General features: G+C 38.4%; 1 protein-coding gene across 1 annotated transcript in view; it reads right to left on the bottom strand.

Annotated features, from left to right (window-relative positions):
* Positions 1–25845, bottom strand: part of PLXDC2 (plexin domain containing 2) — a 102831-nt gene that overhangs the window by 46093 nt on the left and 30893 nt on the right. Inside the window, exons 3-4 of the mRNA XM_010287184.1 lie at positions 3105–3227; positions 63–181 (exon numbers count right to left, since the gene is read on the bottom strand). Of these exons, the coding sequence (XP_010285486.1) occupies positions 63–181; positions 3105–3227 (242 nt within the window). The remainder of the gene's footprint in view (positions 1–62; positions 182–3104; positions 3228–25845) is intronic.

Genomic DNA, 25845 nt, shown 5'->3' with positions numbered 1-25845 from the left:
AAATTCCTGGCAAGTATAAAGTAATTTGTCTAATTAAATGACAATTTGCAGACCCAACTTACTTCTTTGTAGCCGAAAATGATACGCCCATCATTGAGAAGGGTGGCCTGAAAAGTGAAACTGCCCAGGTTGTAATTATCCTGCAGATGTACATGGTCCCACTGGACAACTAGTGCTGTGCCTGTGAACCCCAGAGTGGGAGTAGAGAGGCAAAGGGAAGAAAAAAATGTGAGAAAAATATTAACTGACTGTAGAAAAAGTACTTAACTGCAGTTACTTGAAACAAGAAGAGTGATTTGTCTCTTTTTAGCAACTTTCATCCCTGTATCTTGAAATGTCAAAGATATTACGAACACAAGTTGCAACTGAAATCCTCTTAAAGGTAGACACCACAGTGCCACAAATGGCTACCTCAACTAGTCACTCAAAAGTGCTAAACCAAGAGTGGTCAAGTAACTTGTTTGAAATTGCACAAGGAGTCAACAATCACTAAATGTAGAATCCAGCACTCAGAGTTCAGGTGTGCTGCCACAACCACTGCACTGCAGTGGCTTTTTTTACACTATATATATGTATACCCTGATGACTTTGAAATATGAAGTGCTAATAGCATTGCCTGTTCAGTAAAAGTTATTATTTGAGGGATTCAGATTCTTCCATTAACTATGCATTAATATAAATAGCATTAATATTTTTCCACACAGTGCAAGCCCTTGCTGAGGTTCTGCAAGTTGAAAAATATTAGGTGTTGGCAATAAATAAATGTAGTTTAAATTAAAACCTCTAAGAATTCATAGACAGGGTAAATATTGAGTCTGGTGTGCAGAGATTTAGTTGCAAGAGGCTCATTAATATTCATGCGAACTCTCTGGCTGTGTATCCACTTATTGCACTAAAAATGTACCCCAAGTGACTTGCAGACCCTGTGAGCGTGTTTTACAGATGTTGAGGGTTATAGACACATTCAAGCAGCTTGGCTGAAAGACACTTATCACCAAAACTGTGTTTACTGAAAATTACTTTTTCATCTTTACATGCCTTCCTCAACATACTTCTCTCTTTGGCACTAATGGGAGTTATGTGCTTTTATTTACAGCACTTTAATTTCATTTCTTCCTGGAGTGTTCAAGGTGGGTCAGCATGCGTCCAGCTCAATGCATTTTTGATATATCCTTGAAACATCTTTTGTCACAGATCTTCTATGCTGTAACTTTCATTAACACATCTTGGCAGCGTATGTCACAAAACTATGAGCATGTAAATTTTTGGTGCATACTGCACTAAGTCCACCACATTATTGTCCCATGTGTCTTTCATGAGTCTAGTATATGCTCATTAATTGTGCACAGAGTGTATGTTTCCTTCTGTCACCGCATTCATTAACTGCTTTCTGAATATTTATTTGACTATTAAATTCAAAGTAATTTAAAGGGATTTTTAAAATTATTGGAGCAAAAATAGCCAGACCTACTTATATAGTCAGTCTTTGAGTACCTCAGATATATGTGCATCTCAGAACCCCAAGCTAAAGTGGAAGTCAGCTGCCTCCAAAACAGTCTTCTCATTCCCAGGGCCTTTATGTAGATTCATGTGTACATAAGTTCCTTAGAGTTAGCTCCATGAGTGAGATTTGGATGGGTGACCACACTCTGTGCTTGCTCACTACAGATGCTGCTCTAAGGCATCACACTTAACCCAGAGGGATAAAACAAGGATGAATAGAAATAAGGAGCTGAAGACACAATTTGCTCAGTTCCTTTTTATTTGGGGTAAGATAGAAAATTCTGTGTCCTAAAGCACACGCGGTCCAAAAGATCATCATGTCTTACACATGAAGAGGGATCCAAAATCTCAAAGAAGTATTCAACCTTGTCATGAAAGCAATGTGATGCAGCCTGATACACCTGGTATGAAGACTGGAAGTCAGGAATACAATGAGAATTAGTAATGTCTTCCCCAGAATCCTCAGATTCTTTTAGTAAAGATGACAAATTTTGGCCCATAATGTCAAATAATTTATGAAATGAAAATAACATTTGTCTCTCTTTGAAAGTTCTCCATGCAAGGAGCAGGATTTTCTCATGTCAGTCTATTTTATTGGATTTTTAAGAAATAAACGCTGCAAGTAATGACTAGATTGAAAGGAAAGGTTACGACTAGCTGCAAAGGTTATAGGATACATTTTGGTCCCTGATCTAAAGAATAAAAATTAACACAACTGGTTAGAAATGTAACATATTTTTTGGACATGTTCATAGTTTGGGCTTAAATTCACTATGAATAAACATACATAGAATGGCACAGGTTTATCCAGGAAGATTTAAAACAATCATAGACCTTATCATATTAATTAAGTCATGATACTAAACTCTTTAAGTTTTAAATTCAGAATAGAATCAGTTACTGCCATTGTCTTTGATCACTAAAGGCCCTAGGTAAGGCACCAGAGGCCTTTTAATCATATAGGTTATGCTTTCAAAATATTGATTATAACTGACTTCATGAGACAAATATCCACACATTCAAGGCCTTTGAAATATCTCACAGAGCTTCAAGTATAACGCTGCAGTTTGCCTTTTACCCTTTCAATCTTTTGTACAAGGGACTGTTGAGAACTCATGGTGTAGATGAGTGTATTGGATTCCAATTCTGGGACTCCATGCACACTTACTCATTGACAAGTTTATTAACCTCATACCTGCCCTGCTTCTGTATATTCTTGCTATTGCATTCCACAAATGCTATCTTAATTTTAGCTAGTGGGTGGACAGTATTTACTACATATATTTTGAAGTTACAGGAACTTGCACTCTTATACAAGACAGATTTTTCCTTTTAAAACATAAATACTTTGCTAGTTTGAGTTTAGGTAATTTAATATCCAGAAGATTGTGCGTCCAATTAGGAAAAAGCATTAATGACTTTTTAACCATGTTCTAAATTACGAACTGTTTGTGGATATCTAGCCACATGCTTACACTGCCTGTGAGTTAAAAAAAAAGAAAAAAATTAAAAAATCTTAATTTTTTCCTTCAAAAACAGTTAGGAAAATATGAAGAGCCAAGGGACACAGACACATTCATTTATGAAGGACTACTACATACCATTATCAAAGTATCTGACTGTTGAATTTCTTGACACACTGGGGTCAAAATTTGCCATTAAGGGTGCAATATATTGTGTAGCTGTTAGCATTCGATGCACAACTTCTCCAGTATATATGAAACCTACAATAAAAAAAAAAAAATTGAGACCATTTCAGCAACTTCTGAAAAGATTTAGTAGAATGGCAGGTTGAACTAGGCATTTGTCCATAACTCCAGCTATGGACAAAATGAAGATACGTAGCATTTTCAAAATGATCCCTTTACCACCATGCATATTCCATAGTGCTTTCTATCCCTTCCAAAAATTTGCAATTTGTTTTGCTTTTGCAAACTGTTACCTCTTCAAAAGTTAGTCTATCCCTTTTTCACATTTCTAGATTCACAGAGTAAGAGACTATTTCAGACAATAAGAGGTGACAATAAGAGGTAATAAAAAAAAAAGTCAGATGAAGAACAAAACAGGATTTTTGCATGATTATAAACCAAGCAGCATTTCTGCTATATTCTCTGCAGTGTCCTATTTATCCCTGAGTTCACAGTACTCCTCAGATAAATAGTGGGCTTCTCCCCTCAGAAGTGCTCACCCAACACCTCTTACTGGTTTGGAGCTGGAGATCTTCCTTCAAGGAAGAACAGTCATGTATGGTGAATACAGTAATGCTGCAGTTTTCTTCAAAGCAAAATGTGTATTTTAATGGCAGGAAACCTCTGCCATTTTAAACAATAAATGGTTCACAGATAAACCTGTATTGTTTATGTTTGCTAACTCCAACTGACTAACTGGACTAATTTCTTTAGATGCCCCAACCTAAAGCCTGACTTAAAAACACACAGTGGCCTAGAGTGAGTCTTTTCTTAAGTTTTATTTTAGCTTTTGCCTTGCTGGTCAAAACAGACAAACTTTAAGTTGATTTGAGCTACAGATACATCTTCAAAACTAAGGTTTGCATATTACTTGTCCTTTTGAAGTGTTTACCAGATGGTGCCTTATGCTGAAGTGTTTGCTTTTTCTCCTTCAATGATTTAATGAAGTATATTCCAACAGCAAACACCCCAATAACAACAAGAATATTAGAGTTGTCTGAAAATTTTCTAACAGAAAAAATTCTATTTGGAAGATGTCTCACAGAAACTCAATTCTTTACTAGCAAATGATAGTATCCACTGCAACAGTATTTATGCTGGTTTGTGTTTTCTTCTCCTTCCTCAGTCATAGTGACAGTCTCTCTTCCTCCACAACACCTTTTCCTGTCAAGCTCAAGAGGTCCTTTCTTCTCACATTTAGTATCATTGCAATACAACACACGATGAAGCATATAAATCTATCCCTAAAACCCCCAAATTTGTGAAATTCCAGAACTAAACACAAACCTGAACAACTGGAATTACCCTCAAGGTAGAAATACCATTTTCCAGCCAACTCCAGTTAATATATGATAATAAAAAACTATTAGGGTGCAACCTCACTTTCTTAACAACAGTATCTCCATCCTAACCCCTGTGAGGTAAGAGAGGTTTGTTAAAAGACTTGTTTGATATGATAGAGGAAATCTCTGAGAGCATGAAAAAAAAGTAAGTTTCTGGAGTGCTTTAGGCATCCTACTCCTGTCCTCTCCTGAAACACGTTGGTAAATGCTTGCTAACTGTTCACAGAACTAGTTCCAGAAATCATAAGATGCTAAAAACAATCAAAAAAGGTGGTTCTTTGGAGTCATTCTCCTGCATGGCTGCTAGCAGTTAAGATCAAGTACCATGAAGTCAACTCAGGTGGTGATAGGAGACCTAAGAAAAAGCCAGGTGTGGAGAAAATACAACAAAAGATTCAGCTGGAAACATTTGGCATTGACAAAGGGGTGAGCTAGGAACATAGCTGTCTTTGCTTCATTTAAAACACACCTATGTATTCAAATGCTACAGTATTTTAATATCTGGACACCTTCTAACTACTAAATTAACTTTTAGGACTAAATTACAACTGCCTTTTTTTTTGGCAGGGGAGGGAGATTCTTTCAGTTAAATATATAAATACCACTTTTCTCTTTTGCTAATTGGTAGGGAGAGAGAAACACCAATTAAAAAACAATCTGCCCAAACATTTACAAGTCCTGTAGAAACCTGAACGTTTGGAATATACAATTGTGGCTGTAATTTTACCCTATTACTCATCATTTTAGGATAGCCAACAGTCCTGCCAAACTATAGTCCCTGAAATGCATTTTTGTTATTTCCTATGTATTGCTGTCTGCTTCTAAAATGTCATTCCCTTGAGAAGTATTCCCTCGTGCTTATGTAGGCATTTTAAATACATATAATTTCATAGAATATTTGTGCCACTTATTATCCCTATGGTCATGTGCACCCATATTTTAACAAAATCTTGGGTAGATCTATAACCTTGAAACCATTCCTCAAAAACATTTTGAAGACAATATAAATAAAACCTTTGTATCCATATTCATGTATTACGATTAGCCTTAATACTTCAGTACTTATTCATCCCTTGCACAAAGGTCCTATCTTTATAGTTTCCCTTTCATGCTTTCATCCCATTTACAGTATAAATGTCACCATTATAACTAATAATGAGGCAGATACAATAGGAAAAGAAAGGACTTAATTGTGCTGGAACACATAACTAAGTAAATCAGCCGAGGTAATTAGTAACCACAGAGCGTATTTCCAAGTGTTTGCCGGATGCAGCTTTACTTTAGACAAAAATGGAAAGCAGGAGGTGGATGATAGCTGGGAAGCAGGCAAGCCTTGCATGAAGATCATTCTAATGAGAACTCCAGGCATGTGTTGGAACAACTTGAAAAGAAACACAAAGTCATTTCAAATCATCCCAGAGATTCAAAGGCTGAAGCCACTGTTGAGCATGGACATTTTATTATTGCCACTACAACTTAAAGAAAGTAGCAAATGTAAAACTAACTTATTTCTGAATGGACTTCCGCAGAAAATTGGCTTATACTATCTGTGACCTAATTTTCTGACAGTGGTAAATGCCCATGGTTGATTCATTTAGTCAAGAAAGAATTTTTCAAACCTGCAATTTCCTGAACCACTTAATCTCTCCTTTGTGGGAGGGGTTGGTAGAGTTCTTTTCCAAAACTCTCTACAAGTACTATACCTAGAAGCATAATATGCTCCTAAATACCGGAATGAACACAAATAGGACAGAGTGCTCAGCATTTTCTAGGTTTTATATGTATAGATAAATCTAACTAAAACTAAGGATGAACTAATACTAAAGCCACTTGTAAATCAAGGAGGCTATACTCCTAGTCCTCATAGTGTACAAATGCACACTCACACAGAGGGGAAAACTATATATATATAACCACTTACATATGAAAGCACACTTCCATTTGATGCAGGACCCTGGCGATATCCACTCCAAAATATGATCCATATCTGTTGCATTTTATCAGATTTACATATAAGATTTAATATACAAGATTAGAACAAGCTGCACATAATGTTTCTGTGGTTTCTTTTCCCGACTGCTATCTGTGCAGAAACTCAGTACCACTTAGAAAGTGTTTCGACAATGTTTGCCAAGTGTAGAATAACAGAATATAGGTTCAAAGCAGCACAGGCAATGAGTGCTTTGAAGTTGCTGTCATGGGTCTATAAAGATATGATAGAATATGGGATATGCAGGCAAATTGAAAATGAAACATCTAGGTTGGTAACTATCTTCTCCCTTCTAAGACCCTGCATAACAAGTTACATAAACCTGAGCCTGATTTTATGTATGATGAATGCTAAGTGTAATAACAGTTTATCTGAATTAGAACAAAAAACATTTCAGCTTATAATTTCAAGTGTGAATTATTTTTAAATATCTGAAAAAATTATCATATCTTAAAAGCATCATACTGAATATAGGATATAAATGAATTAAACTTCTAGGTGCTTGTGCTAGTTTTGGTTGGGATAGAGTTAGTTATCTTCTTAGTAGCTAGTATGAGGCTGTGTTTTGGATTTATGCTGGAAGCAGTGTTGATAACACAGGGATGCTTTCATTACTGCTGAGCAGTGCTTACACAGAGTCAAGGCCCTTTCTGACTCTCACACTACCCCACCAGCTAGAAGGCTGGGAGTGCACAAGAAGCTGGGAGGGGACACAGCTGGGACAGCTGATCCAAACTTACCAAAGGGATACTCCATACCATATGATGTCATGCTCAGCATATAAAGCTGGGGGAAGAAGATAAAAGGGGGGAACATTTGGACTTATGGTGTTTGTCTTTCCAAGTAACCATTACACGTGATGGAGTCCTGCTTTCCTGGAGATGAACACCTGTGCCAATGGGAAGCAGTGAATGAATTGCTTGTTTTGCTTTGCTTGCACGTGCAGCTTTTGCTTTACCAATTAAACTGTCTTTATCTTGACCATCCCACTGTGGGGGAGTGAGCGAGTGGCTGTGTGGCGCTTAGTTGCTGGCTGGGGTCAAACTACAACAGTTTGATCCATTTTGAGAATATATAATTTAGATGCTCAGTACTTCTTCAAAGCTATTATGACAATTCAGCCTTTACCTATGTGGTGGGTTGACCTTTGAGAGCTGCCAGCTGCTCTCAGTCCCCTTCCTCAACAGGACAGGGGGACGAAATAAGATGAAAATAGTTGTGGGTCCAGAAATAGGCAGGGAGTATGCTAGCCAGTTACTGTCATGGGCAAAACAGAATTGACTTTGGGAAAATTAATTTAATAATTGCCAGATAAAAGAGGTTTGGATAGTAAGAAACAAAGACATATTAAACCACCTTTTTCCCATACCTCCCTTCTTCCCAGGCTTAACATCACTCCTTCATTCCTGACCCCTCTACCTCTTCCCCCCCACTGAGCCGTGCAGCGATGGGGAATGTGGGTTACAGTCAGTTCGTAACACTTCGTCTCTGTCGCTCCTTCCTCCTCACATTTTTCCCTGCTCCAGTGTAGGTTCTTCCCATCAGCTGCAGTCCTTCAGGATAAACTTGCTCCAGCATGAGTCCTCCACAGGCTATGGTTCCTTCTGTACATTTCCACACTTCCAGTGTGGGGTCCTCTCACAGGCTGCAGCATGGATATCTGCTTCAGCATGGGCTCTTCCACGGGCTGCAGGAAAACACGTGCTCCAGCCTGGTCTTGTCCACATATGCTTCAGTGCCTGGATGACCTCATCCCCCTCCTTCTCTCACTTTGGTGTTCACAGGGTTGTTTCTCATGCTTTTTCCCCTCACTCTTGACCCTGCTGTGCAACTTTTTTTTTTATCCTTTCTTAAATGTTTTCCCAAAGATGCCACCAGCTTGGCTGATGGGCTCAGCTGTGTCCTGTAGTGGATCCATTGGAGCCAGCTGGATCCATTTCTGTCCGACATGGGGTAGCCCCTCACCTCCTTCTATAGAGGCAGCCACCTCACCACCAAAACCTTGCCACAGACCCTTAATACAACCTAAGATTTAACCTAATAAAGTGTTTTATATATTACTTATTTCATATTTTAGATATCAACTATATTACCTAACATGCAACAATAACTTTATTTACCTGAATGACTGGAATTTCTAGTATCTTGTTAAGAGGTTTTCTTTATTTTTAGATTACTGATTTTCTACTAGAAGATAGGTGGAAAGTTGCAACTGAAACAGCACACTTGATGTACCAGTCTTACCCTGAGCAATTGCTAGCTCTTGCCCAGGTCAGGTTGCTCCCACTATAATATAATATATTATATATGTATAATAGCTATTGTCTTCTAAAAAGGCAAAAATCTTCTGGAAAAAAGAAAATTACCTAGAGAAAAAGAACCATTGTGTCTCCTGAAAAATAAAAAAATTAATGGTGCTAAATAACAGAAACGAAATAAGTTGATGTGGAATTACTCCTTCCAATAGCCACGACATTGCTTTCATAAAAAGCATATAACATTTTCCTTATTCTCCAAAACAATCTTTATTGGAAATAAACATCTGAAACAATAATTCTTTCAACTTGAAATACCAAACAACACATTTGACAAGAATAGAAATTGGCTCGAAACACTTTGTATAGCTGCCAATAAGCAGTTTGACACAGACCTCAGAAAAACCTGTAATTATCTTTCCCTTCTTTTCATAGTTCTGAAGAATTTGAGAACTTTATACTAAATGGCAGATAAGTTCCACCAAAGCTCCATAAACCAACTGTACCATCAGGTGGTTTTGCCATTATGGTACAAGCTGGCTCATGTACCTTTTGTACAGCAGCAGTTGTGTTTCAGGTACAGACATCAATATTGCTTTTATGATCTACAAAGCATGATGTGTTTTAAAGGTAACTAACGGCTCCCTTTCAACATCAGTTGACGTTATCTGAAGTCTGTCAGGGAGTCCCCACCGAAGGCTTTTTCTGCCATACAATGTGCCTGAAGATGTTGACTCATAGGGAACAAAAGACACAATGTACATTTTTCTTGAGACAGCTTAGTTACACATCAGAGAAATGAAAAGACGATACTTGGAATTTAAGACCAAATGACAAAGTATGCATTTAAAAAATCCCAAATGAACCGAGTGGTACAAAACCCGGAGCTCAAAACAACGAACAAATCTAACCATCTCATACAAAATGCTAAATGTAGGAAGAAATAAGACTGCTTTGGAGAAAAAAAAGTTCCTTTTCTTATCAGGCAGATAATGTTAAGTAAAACCATATGTTAAAACCGTTAGTAACACAACAAGCTGAGGTTACTTAACTGGAAAAGGAACTGCCTGCCAGCAGTGGCTGAACAATGAAAGGTTTTGCACGAGAGAGACCTTCCCCGGGCAAAGGCAGAGCTGCCATTCGAGTGCACAGTTCAGCGTGGGTTTACTTGCGGACCCTTGCAGCATATAAACTAGAGGGGAAATAGCATAGCAGCTTCCAAAAAACAGACCCAGAGAAAAGTGGTTTCCCTAAGAGGGTAGACTCCAACCCAGATCACCCAAGGGAAAGCCTTGATTTCAGCTTGCATATTCACACATGCAACAAGCTTTGTAGAGATGTAACAACACACTTTCACACACACCCTGAAATATATTGTTGGACAGAGGAATAATTCCTTTAATTTCTCTCTGTTAATTGTCTTATGGAAACAGGGTGAGAGTACATGACTTCTGCTACTCATTTTCCTTCAAAACACTCTGAAAACTGTTTGTGTAGCCAAAAGAGAAAACTGCAGAGGAACTGGCAGGAGCTTCTCAGCTCTCTGGCTGCCTCTTTTTTGGTCTCAGCATAATCAAAGCTTTCTGAGAAGATCTGCGCTGGGGCATTTGGTAGTATCTCATATGAACCCAAAGCTAATTCAATGGGTAGCAGTGCTTTTACTTTGTCTTTACCGTTTTGGACTCAGCGCACAGCCCATTTTTGATGGAAACCAGACTAAGCACAAGTACGGTACTGTACAGATTAAGATTTGCCACAATTTTCACAACTTTACCCCCAACATAGCAATTACGTATTGTTGAAAGACTGACATAAAATGGGATATGTTATCTACCTCATCTGAGGATCTACTTCCCCATCCGTGATGAAGAAGGTAGTAGGAGAGAAATGATAAGAGATTTACCTTGTGATTTTTTAAAAAAACCACCATAACCAGCTGTGGGGCCAAAGAAGTGCCTGGTTTCTGTCAAGCAAAGTTTGGCATCACTGACCAAGACAAAGATAAGCTGCTCACAACTTAATGGGGGGTAAAAAAACCTGACTTCCTAAAACTGATTCATATGCCATCCTGATGTCTCCAGCTGCCAGAGATACTGTCTGGCCAAAGAAAAAAATCTGGAAAGTGAATAAAAAAATCCTTCCTCCAAGTTCTCCAGTTTGCTGACTGTGATTATTGGTAATGCAAAAAGGTGCATTCATTTCTCTTGTTAAATTACTATTTGCCAGGGCAGTAGGAAAAATAGACCGGAGGTAGGGACTAAGACATGAGAGTTTATACAAACATCCTGTAAGACTGAGGTTCTAATAGTAATTTCAAAAATTAAAATAATTATCAGACTTAGTACATCCTGAGACAAATATTACCGTGTTTAATTCAGCCCAGCAAAATCTTGGCATATCTGCATGAGATTAGCCTTAAAGACCATTTCAGCCATTTCTGGATATTCGTATTTGTAAATAGAAAGCTGCAAATAAATGAAATAGGGAAATCAAAGTATAGTTTGTTGCTATTTGTAGCTAGGAAGCCCAGATTTAGGTATTGAAATAGGAGCTAGTGACACATATCTGCACCCTTTGTAAAGATTACTGGAGTATAGCAACAGCTTTGCCAAAGGCAGGAAGGGAACTGCAGCCTCTGCCCTCAGGGCCACCCCATGCTGTGTGTGCTCTTGCCTCATAAGCTCAAACCGCTCCAATACTTTGGTCCAGACCTATTAGTGAGCCCAGCTCAGCGGGCCAAGCCCACAGACATCCCATCTAAGATCTCTTTTATTTGGCAGCCACATGCTAATATGTACCTTCAAAAAGAAACCCCCAAACAAAAAGCAAACCACTAAAACCTTTCACTGTGTGAACAGATATTCCTTAATGCACTTCTTCTGTAGTAAGATGGTGAACACAGCTGTCATCTGAGAAAGCTATGGCCTCGTCTGCCTTCAGCACAACCAACCAAGCTTTCTCCAGTAGGAAGGTCAGAAAATTTGTGGTGTTGTTAATGAGGCAAATAAAACCACCATCTGAGATCAGTATAAGATAGAGAACACAAACATAACTGAAGAAGATATGCATTTGTGTTTTCAAAGTGTCACAAAATTCCAAATTGTTCTACCACTGGAAAATGCCACCTTTTAAGCAACTGATTCTCATGCAGTCATTCCCTTCTAAAAGATTTTTGTAAACAAAGTCTTATTAAAAATTATCAAGTAATAAAATCGTGACATCCTTTTATTCATTAGCCATTCAAGAAAACTCATTTCAATTGCAGCACACAAAACAACTCATTTGCAAAAACCTCTGTTCTGATCAAACAAGAGAATAAATTATGTTTTGTGCCACATGTAAATGAGACTATAGAAACTAGATTCCTCCTTATAAAAGACTCTTCCACACACATTAACATGTCTCCCCGCTCATCTCTTTCTTTTTAATAAAAATAATTGTTCTACGTGGTAGGGAAAAACTCAGCCCTTTTGTTGCAGCTACTCTTCTCCAGGGAGATAAAATATTATTACTTCAGATGTACCTTCTCATTAGGTTAGAAGACATTTGTTTAGACTAACACTGTATAAACATGTTCTTGAAATAGTTATTATACCAGTTTAGTTCCACTCTTTTATTTAATTTACCTTAGTACAATTATAACCAATATCACAGAAATTAATTGAGAATATTCAGACCAGCTCTCTAACCAGGAAATAGGTATTTGAGCTTTATCCACTGGTAAAATTCTCTCCCTGTCTGTAAAGTTGTCACATGTTTTTTTCTATTTCAAAGTATATTGCCAAAATATTTTTCATCAATTTATGATCATATCTGACACCTCCAGTGGGAAAGGCCAGAGCTGCAAGTTTTCCCTTTGGTTGAAAGCCCAGCAGGATGCTACTTTTTTGTAATTATTTTAATTGGAGCTGCTGAGAACAGTTTCAAAATTTTGATTTGCATTATATTTTCAGGATGTTTCTTGTCTCTATCTCACTGTTTCTGACATACCACTTATTTTCATCTTACGTTCTTTTTTTTTTCAGCAGTAACAGCAAAAACCTGATTAATCTGTTCTTGTTTCTGGAATTAAACTTCTAAGCAACTCAAAAGACACTTTTACATTTGATGAAAAAATGGCAAGATGTGTCACTGGAAAATAAAACATATCAGGATAGTGTTGCTCACATATTTATTTGGTGAAGCTGGCATGTACCACATAGGTATATAAAGCATAGCCCACAAAACTCTCAGCTGTATGTTTTTCAGCTATGCTAAAATGTGTTTTCCCTGTTCTTTTCCTGATATTTAATGCGGAAACAAATTCAAGAATATGTTATGCTATTAAGCCCCTAAAATATAACGGAATGTTGAATTCTAGAAACAGATAATGTAAGTTAGTTTCAAACACTGTCCTATATAGCCTTATTAATAATTCTTTGATACTTCACTGGAGTAAGCTTTAAGTAATGTCATTTATCCCCAGATGGCTAATTTATTGTTATGTCTGTGGAAGAATGTTATCATCACTGTAATTGCATGAAGATTACAGTGTAATTAAACAAAAGGATAACAGCAACTCCAGATCCCTCAGACAATCCATGAAAGTTAAATACCTTAATGGGCTTTCAAGATCAGTGCAAAAATGAACCAATCTCTCACTCAAAAAAAAATTACAATTTTTTTCAGCCTTCTGGGGAAAATGAATTAGAGACAGATTATACATATTTTTTGGCTTTGCTTTTACTTGACTAGATTGAATGCGCCAACCCTTTTCTTCTTTTGGCCTGAAAAGTGGGCTATCTGAAAGCTAAACCCCAGAAGGCATAAGTACAAAACTGTTTCTTAATTGCATAACCTTACAAGGACTTTTTGTGTGTCTTTGCATGAGAGAAAAAAGAAAAGCTAGCCAGAATCCTCATACTCTTGGCTGTACTTCTGTGTTATCTTATGTAGATATTTAAAAGCCAGAAGATTAGTTTTTCACCATTATTTTTCCCATTGATTTGTTAATACTGAAACCATTATCTGGAAAAATTGAGAATGTGTAGTGTATGTATGTCATTGAATAAATGCCAGTAAGTTTCCCAGCTTGCTGTAGTTTCCCCACTACTCACGGCTGTTGTGAAAAGTATATGATCTGGTGGAATATATTCTGATGAATATCCTATTCAATTCAGCAAAGGGATTTAGGGGATTATGTATCAAGAAACATTTCCAGTAGAGGTTCTTCTTCTGACATGCCACAAGACAACCCTTGTCAGGAGGTTGTTCGATATCACTAGGAAGATGCACAGGAGCAAGAGAAGCACTTTTAAGTAAGGCCACTGTGATGGACTGCAAACAACTTGCGAATTTAATTGCAACTTTTAATGACTCTAAATTGTGAATGCTCTCAAGTTCAGGAGAAACAAACCCAAAGGTTATTTAGAATCTAATGACTTGTATCAGTTCTTGTCCGATCAGGCGCATACTTCCCCAGGGAAAATTCTTGGACAGAAGCACGAAATACAGTATCTACTTGGTGAGATACCGCCATGCGATAGCTCCCTAGTGTCTCTCAGCTCCGGTCAAAGACCACTGCAGTTCCTAGACAGGCCGGAACCAGAGAAAGGAGGTTGGCGGGAGGATTATCTCGCTTGGGCTGAATATCTTAGCAGCTGTGTCATTGCAGTAACCTTGGCGTTGCTAAATCTTAGGATGAGGTTTCAATAGAGCTGTTGGGGGGAAATCTAATTTTGCAGTCTATTTCTGATATGAGTGTCTCTTCCACTGGTTGGGTAAAATATCCTCATGCCTGAACAGCTCTTGTCATCAATAAAAAAGTTTGGATGGAACTGAGGAAAATGGTCTTTTAATGTTCGAAAACATTAAATAAAAAATGTTTCATCTTTGAATCAAACTGTTGTAATATCAATGCAGATTTTTTCTTTTGCTGCTGTGTCTCTCTCCTCCTATATTGCCACAGTCTAATAAAAATAACTATCATAAGCTTTTCTGCTTTTCCTGTTTATTCTCCTCTTCCTTCTAACTTTTAAAGCTAGTTCTTACCTCGATAAATCACATGAATCGTGAATTTCATGAAACATGAAAGACTTCAGGTTATGATGAAATCATTATTCTCCAAGGTTTCAAAAAATTCAGTAAAGAATAATAGAGTTTAGAAAAATGCTGAATACCATCAGACTGGGTTGTCATTAATTTTATAAAAGTCTGCAACAAAAAGAAAACAACGTTGCAGAAAAGAAAAAGATTATTTTTTAGATTTTAAGAAGTCTGCTTTAAATTTATGCATAACAGAAAGAAACTTAGCTGAATGTCTGGTTTCTACTGTAGTAAATCGGTGTTATTTGAAATATAACTTTGGGATTATTAGGTATTAGATTAATTCCACACCCATTATATAATGCTCTTACATTACTTCTGTTAATCCTTCTGTCGTGGTTTATCCCCAGCCAGCAACTAAGCACCATGCAGCCACCCACGCAGGGACACCTTCTTAAACTACTAAAGGTAATCATATATATATACAATATTCACATCTGTCCATGTATAACAACATCCAAGAGCATGTCAGGGAAGATTGCAGAGGCTAGCATGCATCATTAGAGAAGTTTCAGAGAAGCCATTAAATTAAATTTCACCTATATACCTAAAAACTGACATTGAAATAGTATGGCATGAAGGAGTTTGTTATGCTAGCAGGAATTTTTTCAGGAGGAAATTCAGCTCCATGTTCTTCTATTGCCAAGATCCTGCCATAGCTACGTGCTCTCCAGTTCCTTGTTTGCCCACTACATTTGTTCACGCTGGACACAGAGTTCAGAGGGGAGGCAGTGTGGGGTTGCCTCAAGCAGGACTAGTCAGCAGTGAACATACAGCTCAAATCAAGAAGACAGAAGCTGGTAGATGTTCATGTGCAACTTGGGCTTCAGGGGAGCAAAGTCATGTGTGTCTATTCAGAAAGAGGTTCTTGTTCACAGGTGGTTCTCAGTTAAAGGCTGGACGTACATAAGCATATTAACCTGGTCTCTAGTTCAACTCTGCATTCCCTCTGAGAGGGCCTCTCTAAGGCAGCCACTGTAAGGGAAAAGCAGACGGCTCTGCCCCTTTCTGTGACTTCACTCTGATGATCAGAACTGGATTTAACCACTCATCAGACCTCACTGGACAATTTATTTTCCCCCTTTGTGAACTACTGGGAGGTAATGTTTCTCTACCCTGGGTCAAAAATAAAACCCAACCCAACCCAAACATTATTGACCAAGATCAATTTGCTGGTCTCTCTCTTACTGCACTAGACAAAGGTTGCGTGAGCAGGGGTGTGGGGCTGGTGAGCTGAAAAGGAACAAACAGCAAGCAGGGAAACCAATACTCAGTCAGAACTGTAACAGACACACCATATGCTAAAGCTGAAGCCACCAATTCTGGGCTTATCCTGTCTTTGCCTCCTTTCTCTACCCATTACCTCACCATCACTTTGGGCTACCCTCTTCAGTTATGGAGTGAATCTATGAAAACATCTGGCTTAGAGCAACACAAGCAGAACAAAACAAAGAACAGGCAAAAGTGTAAGTGGGGAAAAACTAGAATATATTAGTCTCAGTGTTTAGAGTTTGAGAATGAAGTCACCTTAGCTCTGGTATCACCAGTAATTCCCTTGTGTTTTGTCTCTTTTGCTGCATTAGTTTATGTTAAAGTAAATTACATTACATGAAAGCACTGTATTCATCTGTACTTCAAAGCACACAAACAAAACTTCTGCAAACAGGTGAGGAAATGGACCGATTTCCCCTCGCTAAAGGCAAATATTGCCTGGATAAAGTGTTCCTTTATTATGTTTAAGTTTTTACAGATTTTCTATACAAAATGCCTTAATAAGAAAGATGGACATTCATATACAACTCAGTAATACATGATGGGGATGGGAAGAGCAAAATGTCTTAGTGTCAGTTCATACAGGAAGATATTCACTCAGATCCAGAAAGATGAAATTTTTTCTCTAAGAAAGTACCTTAACAAAGGTTCCACACAGTTGTCAGGAAAATCTGTAGTGTCAAACTGGGTAATTATGCTTTCTCTTCAGATTAATTCTTTTAATGAGAGAAAAAGCTTTTCTATGTCTTCCTGTTAGGACAGGACCTGTGTTGTATCACAATTTCCCTCAAGTTCAAGGTTTTAATAATCTGATCGAAAAGAATGAATGGAAAAAAATAGTCAATACCAGTTTGAACCAGCCGATGACGAACTTCTGTCTTGGAAAGCATAATAGCCTCTACTTTGAGCACAAAGATTGCAGTAAAACTAAAAGCAGTATGGTTTTAACTTTATAGTGTTTGTGTGTGTGAATAAGGGCTCTAAAGGGAAGTGTGAAATGATTTCTCTTATAGTCATAAAAAGAAAAAAAGGGAAAATCTTTTGATCCAATTCAAATCATATTTTTAAAATGTGGGTTGCACCTTAAAGTAAAAGGACCTTGGCAGGGATGAGCCTGTGTTGGACTTGTATATGCAGAGGTTTAGGAGCACAAGAGAATTAATCCTTCCCTCTGAAGACTTCATCCCTGTAGTAACCCATCTGTCCAATTCAGTCAGAGTGTGGAAACGGGACATGGCTGGGCAGTTGGTGGCATGTAGCTGTTCTGTTCCGAGTTCACTTGTCATAGGCATAAAAAATCAACAGTAGCAAGCTGATTTGCCCGCAAACACTGCAAACCCCTTTAGGAAATACAGTTCTGCCAAGTCTCATGGCTTTATGTATTAATACATTTTTAACAGGTTGAAGTGTAGAGTCACCAGTGGGATGCATATGCTATGACGAATAGCCTGTCTGTGGGTCTCTGGACACTTTATTGTATGCTAACATTAGCCCTGCTAGGCAGATGCCTTTATTGAGTAAATTCTATCCCAATGCCTTGAAGCATAAGAGAGTGTGTGCTAACACAAGCATGAAACTGGGTTCACGTTTCTATGCTTCAGCGTAATACATATAAAAACACATGTGGTTCATGTCTTTCAGACATTTGCAAATGAGTGGAAGGGTCACCCTTCACAAATTCATTACACCATGCTACATGATCTGAAAAAACCTCTGACTGAATGGCTCAGATTGCAAATGTTTTGTATAAGTCTTCCAACAATCACCTGATGATCTTAAACATGACGATGGGAGGAAGAGTCATAAGAAGTAAACTGAAAATGCCTTTAGACTAAACTATACTAGAAATTAATTTAAAAAGGGCTGAGATATTAAGTTACAATATTGTTCTACTTTGTGGAAGATGTATCATGCAACACACACTTCACTCTGATGATAAATGTTGGTCATTTAATCATATGGTAAGTTACAAGCAGCAGTAGGATAGCTGTGGTAAATACCATGTAATTACAGGGTACATAAACAGTGATCCCTGCGTCCTAAACCAAAGTGCAGGTTACAACATAATTATGTTTAAACTTACTAAAAGTAATCATCACATGCGGCTGGATGGTATTTGCCAAGAAAAAGCCATTTAGGTTCTGCCCAAAGAAAACATATTCATTCCTTTCAACATTAGGAGCTGGTGAAGTATAACTGTAGCCCCATGACTCATCACCCATCTAAAAGATAAAAGTCATGGAAGGAAATGTAGAAGACTATTCTTAATGTATGAAGCTTTACAGAGACATTAGCTGTAATGAGGATAAGACTGTTTCATCCTGCTGTGGTGGAAAATGTCTGTATGCTGCATAAGACACAATCGGCTGCTCTTCCCATCAGATGACAGCTGTAGAACAGTGGTGACAGTTTTTTCCATGAGAATTTTACCCACTTCCCTTTGAATGAATAACAAAATAGAGAGCATGGATTAAACCACCAAGATGCAAGAAAAAAATCTTGCCTCCCATGAAATCTCAGAAGGCAAAACATAATCTTGTTCACATTCTGTTATTTTTATAAGAAATGAAGTTCCTGAAAGATTAAATTCAGGAAGCACACACAGGCAGATGCAGGAACAAAACTGCTTTCAGCTACCACCTCTAGTCACAGTAGTTTTCATTGTTGGAGGTCATGAATGGCAACAGAGGAAAAATGGAGAACTTATGAATTTTTTACTTCAGTTTGTACATAAAAATGCAGGTTCTACTTATTTCCCTTGAAAATATATAGACATATGGCTTGGCATCCTTCTGGCTGCTGTCATGGCTTCATTAGGGAATTCATTATTACATTTACCCTTGTCCAAATTTTACAACCCAAAAGATGCTACTTTCACAAGTTGCCCTCAGTATGGCAACTCATTCATTGCTATGGTGGAATGAATTGTCTTTCCCACATGCCACATCAAGTCGACAAGAAGACAATCAGAAAATAAGCCAGTGTTTTTGTTGGAGATTGAGCAAGAAGGCTGTGGACTGGATTTAAAAGATTGTAGGCCAGGTAAAGAGGCAGACATGAATATTGCTTCCAGGTGGCTCAAAACAACAGAGTGGTGCTGCACACACTGCAGCACACTCAGTGATAATGAGTGGAAAAAAGCACAGTTTGGAGGTGCAATCCCCTGGAACTTACTCCTTCAGAATAATATTAGCAAAGCTTACGAGGAGCAAAAAAAAAAAAAAGGCAGCATGAGGTCATGCAGATACAACAACAGACTAGCAGTTCCTCATGTTTCTTGAGCAAACTGCCTCTTGACTTGACAATATCAGTTTCTGAAGAGAACTTTTCCCACACAACCCATATACTTGGTGTCGCCACTGCTCTCTCAGAAGGAATTTTAAAAGGTTTATTTGTAATATTGTTATTTGTTTGGACTGTGCACAGCAATAGTGGAATATGTGTTATATATACCTGTTTACAGCCATAGCTATCCTCGTAATAGAGAGAATTGACTTATTGCGTAAAATAGAGAATATTAAAAAAAAGATGCCTTTTGTCAAATCATAGACAGAAATTTAAGCCATATTTACTGATATGTCAGATTTCAGTGATCAAACAAAATAGCAAACGAAGTGATAGAAAAAGCTAATTGAGTACATTCTAAAATATTCCTTCTTTGAGGAACATAATTTTTGTTCAGAGTACATGATCTCATTTGGTAAGGTGCATAAGCTGTCTTTTTCCACTACAGGATTTGATGATTCTTGTCAAGAAATTAAGAACAAAGCAGCAGGAAAAGATTTCAAATGTCCACCTTGAGCATACAGTTTGGGGCCCTTAGACAACACAGAGAATTTTCAAAGCTGAACATCAGTATTATATATCCTTTGAAATCTGCTCACACAACTGGGCGTCCATCCTCTTTGGTTTGGGGACTCAGTTGCAATGGTCAGGCCTCAACATTACATGAACCATTCTCTCTAGCAACATCTGGACTACCAAAAAGCCACAGACCGCCCCATTTCAAGGTCACTGCAGAGCCCTCAGCAATTCTCTCTTCAGTGTTTTTGGTCTGAAGGTACTGCAATGATTTCATTAGCATGGGAAACCAATATATGAAAATCAAATACAAATGTAGATAGAAGCACCTAGAAATGTTCTTATTTTGTGCTTGACTGTGATGGCAACTGAACAGGAAGAAAAGGGGTATGGTTTGGGTATATGTAACTAACTTCTTCAGGGAAAACTAAAACCACAATTTTGGCCTTTGGCTACACCTTTGAGCAAAAGTTTAATGCTTAAGTGGTTTGTAAAGTTGGTGTTCATTTGCATCCTTGCAAACACTGCTTGCTGGGGTAGCTTAAAACACCCATACAGATTTCGCTTCATCTGCTCTCTGCCTCTGTGCGTAGCTGTTGCAGGGTGTATTAAGTCACTTCTCATTTGGAATTTTAATCGCTTTCAGAGCATGGACACTTTGTGGTAGTTGCTGAGAAAGGGCAGTTTGGCTCTTATTGTAGGGCTGATATACAATGCATGCAACGAATACAATAATAAAATTGGGAAAAGTAGACATGGCTGCAGGGGAGAGACGGGCTCTCTACACAGACAAGTGAATTGAGGAGCACACTGGAGCCATGAGTAGCTGTACCAATCAACCGAAAGGACACAGAGGCACAAAAGTTTTCAGACTCTTGACAGAAAAGCCGGAGCTGTAAGAATGGTGAGAAGTCTGGAAATTACCAGGAGATACACTGAAGCAAAAATCCTGCAGACAAATTTTCAGATCTCAGACCTCCACGTAGCGTTCTTGCATCCTGGGGCAAAAACATGGAAGCAGCCCTGGTTCATCAGGCAAAACTTTAGAGCAAAGGCTTAAGAGTAGCTTAAAGAGGATTCAGAGAACAATGACTATCATGGGAAAGGAGTCACTAGGCAGAAAGGGGATGTTAACCAAGTACCCAGGGCCTCTTCCACACTCGGCTGTTCTGCAAAAGTCACAGGACTCAGTGGGCCACCACTGGACCAGGAGATTCTCCTCTCCAACGCCAGTCACACTGAGCCTCAGCTCCCTTGCCCCATCATAGGCCAAAGAGTTTGTGCCTCTGCATCTGTCATGCCACAAAGGTTTTTCTAAGAATTGCAGTGCGTAACATGACCCAGCTCTTTACCCAGAAGAGTCCTTAGCCTGGGAACCCACTCATCTGGACACAGTTATTTCACATCTTCCCTGGATACTCTCGCTGACTTATCAGCCCAATACTTGATGGTTACAATTTTTTTTAAAAATTCATGTGGACATATAAATACATAAAAACAATTATAATTTGTTCTGACCAGAAACACATTTGGTAAAATGAAGCAAGGAGGAACCAGCTTGCACCCTCTACTACTAATTATACCACGTGTATATGTAGTGCAAGTCATAGCTAGCAGTAACCAAGATTTTGCAACTGAGTCTATGTAAAGGCCCCCCAGAGATTTGATTAATCTGGAAATGTAAAGAAGTGATAGCTAGTGCAAAGGATAGTGCAATCCCACATTTGGCTATTGCCTTCCCACCCTGGTATTATCTGTTCCCTTTTAATCATGCAAACATTATATAAGACACTTCAGAAAAACAGGATCCTGATGAGGGGTCCTAGCTTCATCTGTACCCTGCTGACATAGGTCAATCACTACAGCAGCAAGCAGTGAAGTTGTAGTGATTCCTGACATTGCCAGAGAACAGCTCAGTGACTGCTGGTGAGGAAGGCAACACCACAAATGATCCAGAGTAGCACAGTGACTTCGTTATCTTAACAGACTTAGCATCATGTGCATCCTGACTTTCTTGTACAGCATCAGTCAGGAAGGAGTTGTAGAAGATAAGGATGCCATGCAACTTCCTACCTCAATCAAAGTGACAGAAGGGAAACTTTGAGTGTGATTTACATTGGCATACAATGTGATAGACTAATATTTTTTCTTGGCAGAGATGATAGTGGTTGGGACATGTCCGATCAACAGGACCAAGACACTGAGAAAGCAATCAAGTCAAACCCACTGCGATGACCTCCATATCTATTACTCAGTGATAATACTGGACCAGAGGGCTGAGGGATATCATGTCCTGAACTACACTGGTGCTTGTTGCCTCTTTTGCACTAAGCTATCTGGCTCAGGGAAAGGTAGTTTCCAAATCGTCAATTCTCTTCTCTTGCCACCTGAAAAACTGCATAAGAGGCAAGTTCAACAGGGATTTCCAAGAACATTCATATTTCTGTCCCTAAATTTTCTCTTCACTGCCCACCTTCCTCTGTTTGCAGATGAACTTTAACTACAGCTTGTTACTCTTCGCACAAACTCTGGCATTATGCACAATGGGCAACACTTCAAAAAAATCACTGCTGAGGATATCTACCAACGTGACTGGTGTGACTTACATTAATTCTAGTTGTGTGTGCTCAAGCAAATAATGTAATATGCCAACTAAAACCAGTGAAGCTCTCAGTGCAAGAAAGCTTGGTACAGGTATACCATAGTATAAGTGGAACTATGTACAGATCCATGTTGTTGCTGTTGCTCTTCCTTCTGCAACCGCCCAAGGGAAAGGCTGAAATGGGACTGCTGTGGCCATGCCCAAATCCAAATAGCAGTCACTAGAGCACCATGGCTCATTGCTTTCTCTGAAGCTGTTTGCTGAAACGCTGGTTGGTATCAGAAGTGAAAGCTTTCCCCCTCCTACCGTCTTGGGGAAACTGCCTTGAAATCCCCATCACAGAACAGGACTGCCTTCCTTTGTGTACAGTACGAATGGCTGGTACCACACCCTTGGCTTACACCAAAATAAAAGCCCACTATGTGTTTATAACCTTGAAAGGGGTTGTCACCAATCTGACACTAATGATCTTCATGCCACAGTCTTTTTGCCTCCAAGACAGGACTCACACTTCCCCATTGAAATCCAATTTCTCAGTCATTTAGGTTGTTTAATGAATATACCAAGGTGATGTAAACCCACATCCTCATCCAATGTACTGTCCCTAACCCAGCCACTTTACCTGCTTTCACATCCCTCCTACCAAGGGACTGGAAACTAAGCCAGCAAAAATACCAAAAGAAAAGCTTCATTACTCCACTGTATTGCAGCACAAGCACCTCTGCTATCACAAGGACAGTGCCCAACAGGTAGCAGGCAGGGTCAGCAGTGAGCAAAACTTCTTTTGTTGGCTGTGCAGGGTTATGCCAATACAAAGTCTTTATGAACTTCCAGCCTTAGACAAGTTGGTATGATTAATGTTACTTTGAAAATCTCTTGAGCTTTCAATTTCCACTTCAGACTCTAGGTGGGCTAACCTACTCCCTCTCAAACTTCTTATTTTTTGGCCTAAATTGCACCTAACAAAAATTTTTACTTCTGTAAGTGTAAAGTAAGCGTAAACCTATTAGTTAGACTTTACCTTTTTCTTCAGTTCAGGCTGGAATGAACTCAATTGAATGGAACTCAACTTCCTGAACTGAAATCACATGCCTGCAGGTCTGGGACAGACAAAAACCCTTTCTCAACAGTGACTGAAAGATGCTTCTGACAGTAGAAGAGACATGCCCTAGAGACAGATCTTCTCATTTGCAAATACACAGATTCAGTGAGAAGGCATGAGGAAGCAATCACTTGCTAAAAAAATTGTGGACCTGAACATTTAGTAGTAGGTTGGCCACAAAATAAGCCAATTAAAATAAAATAAATTAGGAATATTATGATTATAACAAGATACTCAAAAACACTTAACCAGAGAACTTAGAAAGGATCATAACTCTGTATTTCCATAGATATGTTTCTCTATGGCAGAAGATACCTTGGTTCTTAAGAAATCATAGCCCACATTTTATTTTAGCTTTTGAAAACTCATTAAACCCCACCATGTTGAAACCAATGGCTTAAAAATTTTAATTAAATGAATGTGAGGTCATTTCTCAATAGAAAAAATGCAGGCATGCCTCTTTAATTCTAGTCACATAAACCATAGAAACAGTAGGACTAAGCTCTATTAAAAATACCTATTGGAATAAGACTGATGAATCCACAAGATGGAATCACAGAGAAGAGGGAACTCAACTATTCAATTTATGTTAAGTATCAAAACTAGATTTTAATGCAATTTTAATATAATCATAAAAATCATGTTTCATAAAATAAATGCACATTATTTACAGTGAAGCCTATAAGCAATCCATGCATTTTATGACTAAATGTAATGCTTCAGTTATTCAGCAAAGGTTGGTAACACAATCAAATGAAAAGCCCTAAAGGGCTGAATATTCTACCAGTTGCAGAGATAGCTTTTCATGTTTAGCAAATTATGTAAGTATTTAAGAGCTTGAGACTGCAAAGGCTTGAAGGACCATCAATACTTATTGAGTTCAATCAATATTTAGAGTGCCCATAGTGTACAAAAGGGATAATGGTTTTGACAACATGTCTGTTTTTCCATCTGTACATTTTTTCTAAAAAAGGCTAACGCCTATCTCTATGTCTCCTTCCAGTATTACCATGGTATTCAGGAAAAGTCTACAGCTACCATTCAACCACACAAGGAATATAGCATTGGAAACTAGATTTAAGCTTCTACACACTGAAGTTACAACCTTAAATGTCTGTGTGGATAGCTGCGAGCATAAAATTAGGGTGGCCCTTCAGCCCTAACAAGACATTCATGTGCAGTCCTCTTGGCAGTCAGATATCTCCCACAGCACAAGTGGCTGAATGCCATAGACAGTGTTTCTCATTTTGTTGAACAGCCTTGCAGAAAAGAAGAATTCAGCCATGCCTGGAGACTTTTCTGCCTCAAGCTGCTTCCAGGCCTTCCATCCAACCACAAGAAAAAAATCATATTTACACCTCTGGCAGGTGGAAATCACACATTCACCTAAGCGTGGGAGAGGAAATCCTTGCACACTTGGCAGTGGCTGCTTTCACAGCACCTTTCCAGATTGCTGAGGAAGAAGGGGCCTGCTCTGAGGAAGAAATCCCATTTGTAGAGGTGAAGAGGCATCTATCCAAGGCTAAATTAGGTTCTCTGAATTGCCTCTTTCATTCCACTGACTATGTAAGCAAATACGTGTCTTAATTCAGAGTGCTCCATCCCTCCTACTATATCTCCTGTTCCTTCTTTCCTTCCACCTTCAGAGAGAGGAGAGTTTTTATTGCACAAAGGTTATTGCTTCTTTAAAAATACAATACCAAAAATAACCTTTTGTCTGCTATATTGAATTGAACAACTAGAAAGATCAGATTATATATCCACATTTTAAGTGGAAAAGATATCTTGTAAAACCTTTTTTTCAGTTGTGTTTATACTGTTGCTAGCTAGACAACAACTCTACAATGCCACTTACCTGTTCTTTCTGTCTAGGAATTTATTGAAATGAGCAAGCATAAAGCATATTTTAAAGACTCAATACAGAAAAGCCAATAAAGGTGGTAAGCTAATTTTGGCAGAGGGATGGTGCTTCCTCTCTTTCTAGAATTAAAGATGACATATGTTTTTCCTAATTTTATCTCACTTCCTAAAGTTGCTTGTTTTTCATACAGACTGAACTAGTCAGTCTATATATGGGTGTTACATGTTCATATATTTGGTTTTATTACCATTGGTTTGGTTTCTACTTCAGTTTTTCCCTTGTTAATTGTTTTTAAACATGGGTGCTTTTTGTGAAGATTGGGATACCAGAAGTCCACGTGGACA

This window comes from Phaethon lepturus, unplaced genomic scaffold (genome assembly GCF_000687285.1).
Source record: "Phaethon lepturus isolate BGI_N335 unplaced genomic scaffold, ASM68728v1 scaffold4175, whole genome shotgun sequence".
In the NCBI taxonomy this organism is placed as follows: domain Eukaryota; kingdom Metazoa; phylum Chordata; class Aves; order Phaethontiformes; family Phaethontidae; genus Phaethon; species Phaethon lepturus.
This window is presented reverse-complemented; position numbering and strand designations above follow the sequence as displayed.